Genomic DNA, 17,032 nt, shown 5'->3' on the forward strand with positions numbered 1-17,032 from the left:
CGCGACGAAACCAAGCTTTAGCAACGGGCGTAGTCGAACGGTACACACTCGGTAAGCAATCCTACAATTTTTTGTTTATAACGTAGTTTATACGGATTATTTTCAAAAAAATATACGTATTTTGGAAATGTTGAGTCGAAATAGTCTAGAATCGATTAATTTTATGAAAGAAAACCTTTCAAACAGCCGTAGTCCGTAAACTATGATTCCTACAAACTTGATTCATAAAGAATGGAACGTATCTACCATCTTATAGGGGGATCTACTGTACTGTATTAGACTTATGGTACCTAATTTACATACTGTACAGATGATAGTTAGCCTAAACTCTCCGTAGCGTGGCGCTACGCGGCGGAACATATATATGTAATTATAACAAAGTTACAATAAATTAAGTTAATATATAATTATATATACAGTACCTAATTTATATATACAGTGGTACCTCGGTATACGTCTGCTTTAGAATACGTCCAATTCGGATTACGTCCTGTTTGGACGAAAGAAATTTTGCTCAGTATACGACTTTTGTTCGGTATACGACATAATTCAATTATACGCGCCATCAATGAACAAATAGCACTATCGGCATACTAGACCAGACCAGACGTTCGCGGTGCAACGGTTTATAACTTTGTTAAATTTCTTCTGATTTTAATTTGTAAGTAAAATTTTATTATTTTTATTAATCACAAATTGCAAAAAGGCAAATGAAAAGCGACAGAAAACTAAAAAAAATGACTAGAATTACAATGGAACTGATAAAAGAGATTGTTGAGAAATACGAAGATGGCACGCGTGTTCGAGATTTTAACTGTTGCCTACCGTATTCCGAGAACGACGATATGGACAATCACGAGAAATAAAGACATTATTAAATCTGCTAACACTGCAAAAGGGGTTAAATCAATTTCTAAACAGAGATCGAAGACATTAGATCATGTCGAGAAATCGCTTTTGCTTTGGATAACTGAAAAACAGTGCTGGAGACAGCATATCGGAAGCAATTATTTGCGAGAAAACTAAAAATATAATGCTGATCTTACGAAAAATCAAGCAGGAACTAGCCAGGAAAGCGAGGTGTCTAAAGCCAGCCATTTTTTACACGAGAACGGATTAATCATTTCTACATTACTTCTTATGGGAAAGGTTGGTTTGGTATACGTCCAATTTGGTATAAGTCCAAACATCGGGAACGGATTAAGGTCGTATACCGAGGTTCCACTGTAATTATATGTACGGTACCTAATTTATATATAATTTATATATAATACTGTATAGACGATAGTAATCTCTCCGTAGCGTGGCGCTTGATGGTGGAAAATAGTTCGGCTGCCCGATGACGTTTTACGTAATTATAGGAGTTTTTTACGGATACCGTCGCAATTTTTTCGCAGTTTTATAGGAACCCGTTTTATAGGGGGGTCTACTGTATTAATATTAAAATAATTTTACAAGATTTTTGAATTTTTATTTAATATATATTTTATTAAAACATTTTGTTTTTACAGTAGTACCTTGACTTATGAGTGTCCCGAGCTACAAGTCATCTCTTAGCTGATTTTTTGCTTTGAGTTGAGAGATAAAATTTGGGTTATGAGCCAGCTTCAGATACCCCACCACTAGTTGGCGCAGCAAACCATAGATTAAGAAAAAGAAGATGGAAAACTGTTGTAATTTTGTCATTTTCATTACTTTTCCAATGTCTGACAGGTTAGCTTATAGAAAAACACATGATTGAGTGACATAGGCATTAGTTCACCTTCATGTTGTGTGCAGCGCCATTGTCTCCCAGCAATTTCTCAAATTTGTCATCTTTACTTTCTTCATCAATGCAATGAACTTTACAACATCTGCAAAACCAGTTTATTGCAGTACATTCTATTGTGTTTTTATACAATATTTGTTATTTATAAGTACATTTTTCTTACTTAAAAAAAGTAAAAAAAAAATTGTGGTGTTCTGGGGTTTGGAGCAGATTAACAGCATTTCAATTCATTTTACTGGGGAAAATGATTTGACATACAAGTAATTTGAGTTAAGAGTTCCATCATGGAATGAATTAAACTCATAAATCAAGGTACCACTGTATTTGCTTTTATTTAAACCATATTTTGTTCTAATAATTAAAGAGAGATTATATTTTTCAGTGATATCGATTTGGTTGTCTTTGGAAAATGGAATAAAACTCCATTGTGGGACTTAGAAAAAGCTTTACTTGATCATAATATTGCTGATTCTGATAGTGTGAAAGTGTTGGAAAAGGCATCTGTAAGTACAATATTGATAGATTATATTATAGTCATAATATTTTTATTTTTCTCTTTAGTTAAATGATTGTCTCTCATATTTTCATTTTAAAAATCATATTGTTAAAATGGAGTGCTATAGTTTGTAAATTATGATTGGTAAAAATAATGTTGGCAAATGATATGTTTGATGATGAAAAGTTTGATAAGAATTTATGACTTAAAAAATATATAACTTAAGAAACATTCAGAAATTTTGGTTCACATTTAGCATGCTATACTAGTGGTGTGCAAACCGTGGGTCACGACCCCTCCAGGGTTTGTGAGAAATTTTTTGGGGTTGCCAAATTCAAAGAAATTTTTTTGACAATAAAAAAACATAAGGCATTTTTTCAAGAGTTTCAGGTATCAGTAAAATAATGAAATTATATTATTTAAAAAAATAGAACTATATTTTTTTATGAAAAGAATTGTCTGTATTAGTATCTAATAAGTCCTCTAGTAAGTCATCCTGTATCTGTATTAGGTACTAATACAGATACAGGATACAGATACAGGATACAGATAGGTACTAATACAGATCCTATATCTGTATTAGTACCTAATACAGATATAGGATGACTTACAGTTTGCAATTTCCAATACAGATCCAAACATAGAAGCAATCATGAACTCTTTGCAAGTGCGTACCTCACATTAAATTCCTGTGATGTAGAGTTTTTTAAAAGTTTTTTTCATTAAATAAATATTTATACCCATATGCATAAATAAAACCATTGTTTTATAAAATTATGTGTTTTATTCAGACCTCTAATAAGGCAGAAACATAAGTGCAAATCACAGAAAGAATTTCACTTTAACTATGTTGACAATTATAAAAAACATCTACTGTCTATCCAGGAGTTGCAAAAAAAATTTGCACAAAATAGGGGGTCGGAAATGAAAATAGTTTGTGCACCACTGTTCTATACTGTAAAAGAATCTTGTAAGGCAGGGTTTCCCAAGGGACTCGTGTAATGTAATTTGCTGACTGACCTTAAGGGTCAATTAGCAAATTATATACATATTGTACATAAGCTGTTTTTTTTCATCCTCTGATGATCCATAAAAAAGAAAAAAAAAGACAAATGTAAATAACAAAATGAATTTATTACCAAAAGTTAGATACAAACCTGGTTAATTTTTGACATAATTACCATAAAGATTGAGGAATATGTCATATTTGTAGACAAGCTTTTTCATTCCCTTGTCATAGAATGTTGCCGCCAGTGAATTGAGATGGCCTTAACAATGTTGTTTTGAAGATTGTCACTACTCTCGAACCTCTGCCTTCCTAGCCAGTTTTTCTGTTCAGGAAAAAGGTGGAAGTCGTTTGGCACTAAATCAGGGCTATATGCTGGATGTTTAAAGGTGGTGGACTTCCACCTCTTTCCTGAACTGAAAACATGGCTAGCAGGGCAGAGGTTTGAGACTAATGACGATTTTCAAAACAGTATTGTTAAGGCCATCTCAATTCATTGGTGGCAACATTCTATGACAAGGAGATGGAAAAGCTTGTCCACAGATATGACAAATTCCTCAATCTTTATGGTGATTATGTCAAAAAATAACCATGTTTGTACTTAACTTGGTAATAAATTCATTTTGTTATTTACACTTGTCTTTGTTTTATGGACTATCGGAGCTTTAAAAAAGCCGGCCTCATACATGCATATACAGTATATTTTATTGTTGTTTTATTATTTAATAAATATAATCATTTAAAAACTTTTGAAAATATTTTTNACTTGAGAAAAAATCGAACAGGAGATTTCAAATCGAAAAGTTCGCCGAATTCCACTTTGACTGACATGCACCATGTCAATTACTACGATACTTGTCTAGAAGAAGTTGCCAGGCTGGTGATAGGTTGAGCTCTTCTTTTAGGTTGATGCATGTATTTGTATGGCTCATTTTATAAATAGCCATAGCTTCTGACCATTTTGTGTGCTTAGGGGGGGTGTGGTTGTGATGATTTTAGCTTTTTTGAGCTCTGCCTATATGTCCTGGTCTATTGCATAAATACTTAGAGCTGTAGTGAGCCTTCTGTGTTGTAGATCAGCTTGGTGGTACATTAATCTGGTCTTTAATGAGCACTTAGTAGAACCAATATAGAAGAGTTCTTTTTGCCATCTGTTATCCACTAGAGGGATAGAATATACGCCGTACATTCTGTTGAGATATGGAGGATATTTCCCGTTTTTCAGGATGTCTGCTATGGTGGGGCCTCTTCTATAGATTATTGACAAGAGTATGTCTTGTTTATAAAATCGTACTGCATGGATAGAATAGTATTTGCATAAAGAAGTTTTTCCAAGTCATTTATTATTTTCTTAAGGTGCCAATTGTAAAACTGACAGATGCAAAGACCGATGTTAAAATTGACATTAGTTTTAACATGACTAATGGAGTCAGAAGTGCTAAATTAATAAAAGTAAGTAATTTACAATTTAGTGCATTTATTATATTGATATTCTTTTAATATATGTTCGAATATGTTTACTTTTGTTGTTTTAATATTAAGAATTGTTAAGTAATAATTTGATACAGGGAACTTGTTTGGAAAGGAGATATTCAAAATTAATGATGATCTGCAATATTTAGTTAAATATATTAATTGATTTAAATTGAGATGTAAGTGAATACATCTAATTTTGTTTTTATGCAGTATATGTGTTCCGAAAAAATTTGTGTAAAGAAAGATACCGTCCTTATGGAAAAATGGAAGCTTGATTCTAGACCTTAAAACCCAGTAAAAAATATATGTTAAACCAATTAATATCATAGGATCTGTTTAAAGGAAATATTTCAATTTTATTTAATTAATTGGAAGAGGGACAATTGTAACTTACTGGCAAAATTTAAAATATTTGTACTATTTGCAAAATTTTAATTTAATATTTTTATTTGACTTTTACAATTAAATAACAAAATACCTCCAGCTTTAACACCAAATATCGTATAAAAATTATCCCCTATTCACAGAAAATGAAAAAATGCAATTATATAAACGGATCGTCAGACTTTGGATTAAATTTTTTCCGATTGCTTCAATTGGCAGGATAAAGTCAGAATGATAGACCACCAATTACTGCTTGTTGTTTAAATGTCTTTGAGTCATGTTTGAATTCTGATGACTTGATGGACAAATCCCTTTGTCTCAAATTGTTAGTAGTCACATTCTACAGCTCATTCATGCATAGGCTTACCATACATCTTGGCTCAACTGGGATTGGCCCAGTTTTAAAATTTAAAGCCTGTCCTGAAGTTCTGGCCAGTTTGATGTTTTGTCCTAGTTCACCTTCTAAGAGTATATTGATTAGATTTCTTCATTGTCAACATTAATTATTCTACTGTACAGAAAATGTCAAACTGTCTTTGTGAGCTGGCCAGTATTTTTTAAAATAGCTGATCCAAGACACAAAGACTATTTCATAACTGCCAAAGAAGATACCTTTCTTTCCACACTGCATAATATTAAGATTCAAAACTGCTGATTGTTCTTCTAAATTAATATTAAAGTTTTTTGAACTGAAATTCAGCTTTTTCAGAAATGCAAGGTAATAATTTTAAATGTAATTACTCCAATGTCACTTAACAAATTGAATGAGGAATTAAACAAAATTAAAAAATAATATTGAAGAAAGACAAAAAACTTCACTTGTAACTATTTTAACTGATATGTAAAACATAGAAGAAAATATGATTGTGTGATATTTCATATCAAAAGGGGTAAAACATTAAACTTTCAATCAATTCCAAGCAAAACGTCAGAAATATTAATCATTGGTTTGTTGTTGGTTATCAAAAAGCATGACCTAATGAAAAAAATCATGAGATTCTGTGGCAATAATTGCAATACAAATTTCGGGTATAAAATGCAAAGGAGTGAAAAATGTATTTTTTTATTTAAAAAAAGAGAAACACTTACAATTAAAAATCGAACCTGTTACTGGCATGTGTCCTATAAAAAGTCGTCCCACAAATGTTTTCGAACTTTATGAAGTTCTTCAGGTGGAAATAGAATACTTGAGAAAAAATCGAACAGGAGATTTCAAATCGAAAAGTTCGCCGAATTCCACTTTGACTGACATGCACCATGTCAATTACTACGATACTTGTCTAGAAGAAGTTGCCAGGCTGGTGATAGGTTGAGCTCTTCTTTTAGGTTGATGCATGTATTTGTATGGCTCATTTTATAAATAGCCATAGCTTCTGACCATTTTGTGTGCTTAGGGGGGGTGTGGTTGTGATGATTTTAGCTTTTTTGAGCTCTGCCTATATGTCCTGGTCTATTGCATAAATACTTAGAGCTGTAGTGAGCCTTCTGTGTTGTAGATCAGCTTGGNAAAATTATACGTGTTTTGGAAATGTTGAGTGGAATTAGTCTAGAATCGGTTAATTTTATAGAAGAAAACCTTTCGAACAGCCTTAGTCCGTAAAGTTCCCACCTATCGGGCTGCGATTGGCTCACTCCTACAACGTAATTTTCGGTTAGCGTGGAACGTATCTAAGCGTTATAGGGGGGTCTACTGTAATTGCAATACAAATTTCGGGTATAAAATGCAAAGGAGTGAAAAATGTATTTTTTTATTTAAAAAAAGAGAAACACTTACAATTAAAAATCGAACCTGTTACTGGCATGTGTCCTATAAAAAGTCGTCCCACAAATGTTTTCGAACTTTATGAAGTTCTTCAGGTGGAAATAGAATACTTGAGAAAAAATCGAACAGGAGATTTCAAATCGAAAAGTTCGCCGAATTCCACTTTGACTGACATGCACCATGTCAATTACTACGATACTTGTCTAGAAGAAGTTGCCAGGCTGGTGATAGGTTGAGCTCTTCTTTTAGGTTGATGCATGTATTTGTATGGCTCATTTTATAAATAGCCATAGCTTCTGACCATTTTGTGTGCTTAGGGGGGGTGTGGTTGTGATGATTTTAGCTTTTTTGAGCTCTGCCTATATGTCCTGGTCTATTGCATAAATACTTAGAGCTGTAGTGAGCCTTCTGTGTTGTAGATCAGCTTGGTGGTACATTAATCTGGTCTTTAATGAGCACTTAGTAGAACCAATATAGAAGAGTTCTTTTTGCCATCTGTTATCCACTAGAGGGATAGAATATACGCCGTACATTCTGTTGAGATATGGAGGATATTTCCCGTTTTTCAGGATGTCTGCTATGGTGGGGCCTCTTCTATAGATTATTGACAAGAGTATGTCTTGTTTATAAAATCGTACTGCTTGATGTTCTTACCAGCATAGAGGTATGAAGGAGTACATGTCGAGAGTTGATATTTGGCACAGAGTATTACGTGTCCAAATCATATGCATATAAAAAAATCCAGACTCGTAGAGGACTGAGAATCGAGTCAAAATAAAATGCAAAATGGCGACCCTCATGTACAAACAGGCAAAACAGCCACCTCACCTCACTGAAGTTAGGTAGGGGATAGTACCACCCACAGTCATTCTAAGAAGTGAACTCTGACCTTAGGACTGAACACCTTGTTTCTTCTATGTTAAATAAAATCTGTAATCTAATTTTGTAAATTTGGGAGTGCTTCAAATATGATGTTAAAACAGTTTTATGTTGTTACAAGTGGGCTTTTTTTAACATTATCTAGTATAGTAAAATCGTAGGGCCAATAAAAATTTGACGTTATATTAGGATTGTCGTTACATCCGATGACATTATAATCAGTTAAACTGTATATTGTTTGTGCAAAATAAAAAAAATAATTTTGGATGATACAATAGCCACGATTATTTTTTTCAAAAATGGGAACTTTTCATTACGCATTGACAAAAATTCAACCCCAGACCAACACGCAACAGAGAGAAATTTTGAGATTAGATAGGTTAATTTCATCGAAGATGCATTGTGGACGATCTCGTGGTCGCGGCCGGTGAAGTTTGAATGATCGCGCCCAAAAGTAGTGATATCAAAGAAGATAGGAGAATGAGAACGAGGCCTGCCTTGAGCATCAAAGTGATTCCGTCTCTGAGACATAGTCTTGTCCCAAATATGGTTTTGCCATTTTACTTGTTTGTATTTGTTGTTTCTTGGCTATTTCTCCATATATTTCTTTAACATATGGGTTGAAGGTGACAGGGAGCCTTGTTTGTCTGTTCTGGTTGTTGGTATCCTTTGTCTGTGCTGTGGATGTGCCCTTTTGATGATGTTGCCTGGTTATACTTAAAAAAGTTGCAGCAGAGCATGGGTACCCTTTCTTAATACAAAGTATAACAAGGCAATATCATCAAAGGGGCACATCCATAGCACAGACAAAGGATACCAACAACCAGAACGGACAAACAAGGCTCCCTGTCACTTTCAACCCATATGTTAAAGAAATATATGGAGAAATAGCCAAGAAACAACAAATACAAATAATCTGTAGAAGAGGCCCCACCATAGCAGACATCCTAAAAAAACGGGAAAGACCCCTCCCAGATTTCTACAGAATGTATGCATATATTCTATCCCTCTAGTGGATAACAGATGGCAAAAAGAACTCTTCTATATTGGTTCTACTAAGCACTCATTAAAGACCAGATTAATGTAACACCAAGCTGATCTACAACACGGAAGGCTCACTACAGCCCTAAGTATTTATGCAACAGACCAGGACATAGAGGCAGAGCTCAAAAAAGCTAAAATCATCACAACCACACCCCCCCTAAGCACACAAAATGGTCAGAAGCTATGGCTATTTATAAAATGAGCCATACAAATACATGCATCAACCTAAAAGAAGAGCTCAACCTATCACCAGCCTGGCAACTTCTCCTAAACAAGTATCGTAGTAATTGACACGGCACACGTCAGTCGGAGCGGAATTCGACAAACTTTTCGATTTGAAATCTCCTGTTCGATTTTTTCTCAAGTATTCCATTTCCACCTGAAGAAAAACTTCATAAGATTTGAAAACATTTGTGGGATGATTTTTAATTGTAAGTGTAGAATACTCCAGTGTCAGTAAGGGGTTGAACAGTATTGCAAGAAAAGAGATTTGCAGATATATTGTGGGCATAAGTTGGGAACACACATTTTTCATAATTGTCTTCAAACTGTAGCTGATGTTTTACCTGTTGAAATTGGGGGGTCTTGTTATTAAAATACATAAATATTTTTATATTTATATCATTTGTGTAACTCAGTTGAATGAATTTTGGGATTCTGTAAATGTCAAGCACAAGAAAATTTACATGGCAACACTCGCTCTCTTTCATTGCTTCCAGCTGTTGAGAGAATTCTTCAAATCTATGATGGGCTAAAATCTTACTTTTTATCTCAAGCAAAGTCCAAAAGTTATACAAAACTTTTTTCAGCTATTTACAGCTAAATATATTTGTGATTTGTCCATGGCCAACTCGCTTTGTTCAGTAAAACAATTTTAACAATGAAAACAACAAAGGCAAGTGCAATAGATGTTGCTGTTGAAATGAAAAAATTAGAAAGTAATATTGAAGAAAGATTCATTAATAAGTTTATGCCACAAAGAGCGAAAAAATATTTACAGCCTTAGAAGAAAGTAATAAAATTAATATTTTCGTGATAATACAAGAATTTACAAATTTTTATGATCAATGTCTCTCTTACATTGATCTTTGGAACAAAGCATTTGATAGAGCCAAATGATTAGAATGGATTCAGGCTTTCAATGATATTGCATGGTCTGAAATTGAAACAACCAGGGAAAAAATAAATGAAGTATTTGGAAATGCTGTTATGAATTTAGATGTAATATTCAATGAGGTGGTAATGGCCAAAAACTTTTGGCCAGCAAACTGTGAAACATGGCAAGATTTATCTTGCAAAGAAAAATGGATCCAATTTTTTAAATATTTCAAGAATCAAAACATTTTGTTGGAAAATCTGACCCAAATTATGGAATATATTTTCTGCCAGCTGGTCACTTCTGCTCCTGTTGAACGAGCATTCTCGGTGATGAGTAATGTCTGGTCTCAGGAAAGATATAGAATGAGTAAACTTGGAAATTTAATTATATGTAAAGTGAATATGGAAATGAGCTGTTCAGATTTTATTGAAAAAAATTAAAAATGACAAGCTGTTACTGAAAAAGTTGATGATATTGATAAATATGATTGGTTTCACTCCTCAGCAAATAATTAAAAATGTTCCAATCTATGTTCTTTGTAATAATTTCAATTAATAAATTGAATTATTGTCTACTCCTTTTTATTTTCCAGGTTGTTATATATAACAGAGGGAAAGTATGGTGGTCGGTCAAAAAATTTACCCCCAAAGATTTTTACATTTTTGGGCTCAAGACTTCTTGAAACATTGAGAAATGCAAAAATATTTGGGGGTTTCAAATTTCAGGAACAGCCATACATACATATGGCTGTTTCTGAAATTTTCAGGAATGTTTGTTTATTAGGAGGATTGACACTATTAAATTTTAGGGATTACAGGTCGAGGACGTGGGAAGAGGATCGTGTGTCTCCAGTAGGTTCAGACTTAATGGCTATTTTACTGGTTATTATTAGCATTTACAATATTTTATAAAACCCATCTCTACTTTCAAAATTAAGCTTTATCCCATTTTATAATAGTTAAAAATATAAGTTTTTTAAAAATAAAATATGATAACAGATGGTGCTATCAAAATTTTAAATGTTGCCAGGAAAGTCGAGCAAGTTGTTGCTGGTTTATTTTGTCCCAGTTTGGAAAAAAATAAATATTGTAAGCCTATTCATGCAGAACTCTTATAGTTTTCTTTATTCCATGCATTCATCCATCTCATTCACTGTCTTCTTCATTTTCTACTTCCTACCATCTAGCAAAGCATGATTATTTTTCCATTTCCTTTGCAAATGTCACGTGGTCTGAATAGGTTAATTTTTTTTTATAGTCTAGATATTTTAAGCAGTTACTTTCAGATCCACATTTTAAATGAATCTACTTTCTTCATTTCATATTTCCTCTGGATCAACTTTTAAATTCATACAGTACAACAGGAGAAATCATTGCTTTCATCATCTTTCATAGATAAATCTATGTATTGTTCATGATCCTGTACAGTTTTTTCGTTGCTTTCCTGTCTAAGAGTAGTCTCTGATTCTTTTTCACACTGCCCATTTCTGTTTTCTCTGGAATCAAGAAAATAAAGTTACTCATTGCTTCAATTTCCTTTCCATCAACTGTAAATGCACTAAGCACCCCAGTTGATATTACTTTCATTTTACTGACATTTTATGTTAGAGCATCTCTATCAGTTTCCTGTTAAACTTTTCTAATAAACTCTCTCAGATGTTTTTTATTATCTTCAAGTAGTGTCTTAAGTTATTGCTATTATTTCTTCCTCCAGCCATTTTCATAATTCACTCATTTTATAAGTTAGAGATGTGATGATAATATACAGTCCTGTCCAACTCCCCTTCCTATTCCAAACTATTCTGTCTCTCCAAATTATGTTTTAACTATGGCTTCTTGTTCACTGTAAAGATTTTTCAATAGTTTAATTAGATGATGTCACACCTGTTATCTTCAGTATTATTTCATGAGAGTAATGTAATAGTAATTAATAAGAGTAATATTTGTTCAATGTGGTCTTTTGAAGGAATATTAATACAGTAGAACCTCGAAAACTCGGCCTAATGTGGACCGAAGGGTGGCCGAGTTTGTGAAAATGCCGGGTTATCGGGAATGGGGTTAAAAAAAATAAGTACGAGTGTTTCCTCAGAAAATACTGTACTGTACTTGTATGTATTGTTTACTTGAGAATATAACAGAGAATAAACTGTCCAAATACCCTTAAACAAAGGAAAAGTACATCCTTTATGAAGGCATGGAGCCTTTACTACATGAAAATGAAAATTAATGAATACACTGTGTACAGTAATTTACCTGATAAGACAGACCTCAGAAAAATACTTTATGAGAGCTTTTATACTTTTATAAAGCTGTCTATAATGAAAATTAATTAACTAAGGATTTTTTTGCCCTGCCAGGGTGTGGCCGAGTTATCCGGAGTGCCGGGTTATCGAGAGCCGAGTTTTTGAGGTTCTACTGTATAAGAAAGATATTAAATTAATAAAGCTAATTAAAATATGTATTGAGAAAAGATTGATGCCACTTAGTATCATTTTTTATAATCATTTATATTTAGATAAATTTGTGGAACATGTTTTTTTTTATTTATATGTTTTTAAGAAATAGTTGATTAATCAAGATAAACTATTTTTGTTTTAGGAATTTATTAAAAATTATCCTACATTACCAAAATTAGTGTTAGTTTTGAAACAATTTCTCTTGGAGAGAGATTTAAATGAAGTGTTCACTGGTGGAATAAGTTCCTATAGCCTTATTTTATTGACTATCAGCTTTCTTCAGGTATGTAAATATTTGAATTATTATTATTTTTTTAAATTTTGTGTATAATGACTTTTTGTTTTTATTATTGTGATACTTGAAGCCTGATTATCATAGTGCTTTGTTAAAAAATGTGTATTTGCATTTTATTTTAGATTGCTGAATAGTTAAAGTAGTGTATCAATCTTTAGCACAACAGTAGCTAATAAAATTTGACTTCATTTATTAGAATTATTAGAATTAGAATTGATTATTATTATTGTTAATTCATTACTTTTTATGTTCAAAATTTAAAATAATGTATGCATGTACTACCAAAAAATTAAATTGTGTTTTCAAACAGAAGATAAAATCACACTAAATCAATGTTAAAAACATATATTTAAGAAAATTACAATACTTTCAAAGACATACAATCTTCATCATCAGGCAAAAATTGAACACAAATTTTTAAACTTAAGAATAGAACATAATATACAACATTTCTTTTTAAAATTACATAAAGGCATTAGGTTTACTTAACAAATATTCATTAAAAATTAGAATAGTCTAATGCAGCGCTGTCCAACTTATCATAGCCCGTAGGCCATATTTTCTTCACCAAACATTTCGGGGGCCAAGAAGGTTGCTGCTGTATTCAGCCAGGTTAAGTGAAGTTATGCAAACTAAATAGTACCTACTTTAAATTCAAATTAGATTTAAATTTTCACATAGTAAAATAATTTTAATATTAATAATAATAATTTAGTAACATAAATTTATTCATAGTAAAATGTACTCGGGGGCCGTAAAAATTATTTGGCGGGCCGCCAGTTGGACAGCCCTGGTCTAATGAAAATAATGTGCATGTGAAATTATCAACAAAGATATAATTCTCCAAGTATAAAGACTTTTTGAACATCTACAGTGTGAATTGTTTAAATAATTTTATCTATAATTGAGAAATATCAACAGTAGGAGAATTAAATTACATGGTGAAAATGATGCAATATAAAGATTTTCCCATAAGAATAATGTTCTTTTGTCGTAACACCACCTCAGTAATCTAGTACGAGCCTAAAGTGACATGTAGCCATGCCCTAATACTCTTTTTTTGAAAGCTCAGTTGTATGTTTATTATTTGCAATATCCTCTTGGTGCTCTGCTACCCAAACTTGCAACATTCTACCTGTGTGTAAATTATTGTAGTTCTTGATAACAGGTTCTGCAACAGAATTGCATAATGTCATACAGTCATGCAAGGCCATGCAGACAAGATGTCTGTCCTCTCAGGCGTTAGTGACTGGGGGCAGCAGAGATCCTGCACAGCTTTCTGTATGGCTCTCCTGGACTCATTGATTACATATTTCCGTGACAGTCACGGGAATACAACCAGCACAGAACAATAAACCGCAGTCCTTGCGGGCTACAATTTTACCATAATTAAACTCTGACATGTGCTGGTAGGCATTCCTCCTCCTCACACGAGTCATAACAAAACCTTTACACAAGTAACCAACATACAAATGTGATTTCCATATAAGAAAACTGCTTTACCATCTTTCCTTTTATACAGACTGTAGGTGGCCTTACGCCTACCTGCTACATGAGCATGCATTGAAATGCTAATCATTTGCGTACCGAGCATGTACTTTTCATTCATATTTTGTGTTTGTTGTGTGCCACATTCATGGTGTAGCAATTTTAATGATCAACAGTGTATATACTAGAGTAGAATGTACTGTTTTTTAAGGGCTGTCCATTAATTACATTCACAGTTTTCTTGAAATTTTTACTCCCTCTCTCCCTCTTGTCCCAGTTTTCTCAAGTTTCTGTAATCCCCTCTCCTCAGAAGTCAACTCCTCTCCCCGTTAAAACTCTTATCATTTTGTGAATGATAGATACCAAAAGTAGAAATGAAACAAACAAGAAATTTTGAAATAAATGGACATCCACTGAAGCTCAACCCCCTGTTTGACTTGTCATAACACCCTCCCTCCTTTCCAGTGAAGATGTCATTTATGGACAGCCCCTTACATACATGTTTCTGATTATCATTACAATTAAAAAGAATTGCTACTGAAGGGCAATGGGTAATGTCATTCATTGTCTTCATGCACGCTCTAGGGCTGTATGCTTTCAGTAATCAAGCATTCTTACTCCTCTGTGCAAGGAGTTGCCAGTTTAGTGAAAGTCTAGTGCATATATATATATATATATATATGCATACATATATTGGCAGTTTTGTTTTCAATCTTTGATGGTCCACAAAACAAAGACAAGTATTAANTATATATATATATGTATTTGTTTGTTGAGAAAGAATTGCATTTATAAATAACAAAGAATTTTATAATAATGTAAGTAGCTATCTACCCACCTACTTCTTCATTCCATCCAGTTAGTAAAAGTTTTTGGGAAAGAACACTTACGTATTGTCAAATTCAACTGCTTTAACACTATTGTAATCTGGTTTGTTTGAATATATAATCTGTCTTCAAGTATGATTTCTGTTTTGTATAATAAGAAAAGAAGGAAAAAAATACTATAACTAATTTAATATAAAATTTTTGAATTAGCTTCATCCACAAAATTATGATGTGTCTGCCTCAAATGCCAATCTGGGTAAATTGTTGATAGAATTCTTTGAATTATACGGAAGATTATTTAACTATTTTAAGACCGGGATACGAATAAAGGATGGCGGGGCATACATTACCAAAGAAGAACTCCAGAGAGATATGATTGATGGTTACCAACCTTCATTTTTATGTATTGAAGATCCTTTGTTGCCAGGTAAGATGGTTTACTTCAAATTAAAATTTAAAAGAAAGAAATTAATAATGGCATAAATTTCATGAAAGTATATAATTTTTGAAAGTGTTTCTCATATACAATATTCTTTACTTATTGTAATCCTGAATATTGTTATCACTTGATTAATGATGTCAAAATTATCAAATTCCAAAAGATATGTAAGGGAAATTTTGTAAATTTGTTTGTTGTTGTCAGCATTCTATCTGTGCAAAGTCTCTGTAAATTGTAAAGTTGTAGTAACAGACTTTATTATAAAAAATCAAATTATGCACATTGCTTTCTCTTGCACCTTTTCATAGTATGATGTCATATTATCTCCCAGATGTCGATGTAAAGACAGCATTGTAAAATAAAATGTTTCAAGTTACGTTTTCATATTATATAAGCAGTTTTATTTTGTTGTTGATTTTTTAACTCTTTTCACCTTGTGGGCACTAAAGTGGGTTTTTTTTTTTTTTCCTCAAACCCATTATGGGTTTGGCCAGACACACAATGGGGCAGCCGGATGGTGAGGGACAGAGCCACATATCTGGTTGGCTCTTTCCCTGAAAAATTCCTTGGGAATTTTTTACCCATCCAGATTCGGATCTGGATTCCTTAGAGCAATAGGCTGCCACTTTGACCGCTCAGCCATTCGGCCCATTGTTTCTGGTTGAAAAATTATAATTATCACAGCAATGGCAATAATTTGTGATGTTTTTATTTGGTTTATTTAAGATATGAGGTAAATGGCAACTGACTGATAAATCGATAATTGAAATTAATTATCAAATTCATCATTGATGCAATCCTGATTATATTTATAATGTTAAACTACATATTTTTTTATAATTAAATTAATTTTTTTGTATATAATGATTTAGCAGATATTTTATTCAGTAAAAAAGAAAATTGAGCTGCATTTATTGTCTCTTTATTTTTCTTATTATTTTAGATTATTACTGATATTTATAAAATACTTAATGTAATTTCATTATTTTTGTTAGGCAATGATATCGGAAGGAGTTCATTTGGAGCCCTTAATGTAAAAAAAGCTTTTGAGTATGCATATCTTGTACTCAGTCGAGCGGTTCAACCACACAACAGTTTAATAGTAGACAGTAATGAGAGGTAACTTTTAATTATTTCTTAATTAAGCCAAATGTAAATAAATAATTAAAATATAAACAAATATAAATTTTTTTACAATAGCATTTTGGGACGCATTGTTCGTGTGACAGATGAAGTTGTTGACTATCGTCAGATGTGCATATTGGAATCCCAAGACATAATGTCAGTATACTCTTCAATTATCCAGTCTGAAAAAATAATTTATATTTTGTGTATTTACAAATTATAAGTGAAAAGTTAAAATATAACTTAAAATCTAATTTTATTTTTAGATCTATATCAAATGATAGAGCTACAACTAAAGATAATGATTCGCTCAGTTCCACTTCTTCTCTAGATAGTCAGTCAACATGTGTGAGCAGCACGGCATCTAGTTCAAATTCGAGTGTGACGAGCGATACGGTAAGTTTTGTTTCTCTTTTTTAAAGTGAAGTATTTAAAAGATTATGGTGAGATTTAGATGTAGTTTTATATAAGAGTACTGATACAAATAAG

General features: G+C 32.5%; 1 protein-coding gene across 3 annotated transcripts in view; it reads left to right on the forward strand.

Annotated features, from left to right (window-relative positions):
* The window catches only part of LOC111635514 (non-canonical poly(A) RNA polymerase PAPD5-like), a 93,274-nt gene that overhangs the window by 70,231 nt on the left and 6,011 nt on the right, over positions 1-17,032 (forward strand). For all 3 annotated transcript variants that reach the window (XM_023380492.1, XM_023380490.1, XM_023380491.1), the window contains exons 4-10: positions 2,151-2,271; positions 4,627-4,722; positions 12,512-12,652; positions 15,190-15,406; positions 16,414-16,537; positions 16,619-16,699; positions 16,810-16,939. In XM_023380492.1, the coding sequence (XP_023236260.1) occupies positions 2,151-2,271; positions 4,627-4,722; positions 12,512-12,652; positions 15,190-15,406; positions 16,414-16,537; positions 16,619-16,699; positions 16,810-16,939 (910 nt within the window). The remainder of the gene's footprint in view (positions 1-2,150; positions 2,272-4,626; positions 4,723-12,511; positions 12,653-15,189; positions 15,407-16,413; positions 16,538-16,618; positions 16,700-16,809; positions 16,940-17,032) is intronic.

This window comes from Centruroides sculpturatus, unplaced genomic scaffold, assembly GCF_000671375.1.
Source record: "Centruroides sculpturatus isolate CEXI.00-Female unplaced genomic scaffold, Cexi_2.0 scaffold978, whole genome shotgun sequence".
Classification (NCBI taxonomy): Eukaryota; Metazoa; Arthropoda; class Arachnida; order Scorpiones; family Buthidae; genus Centruroides; species Centruroides sculpturatus.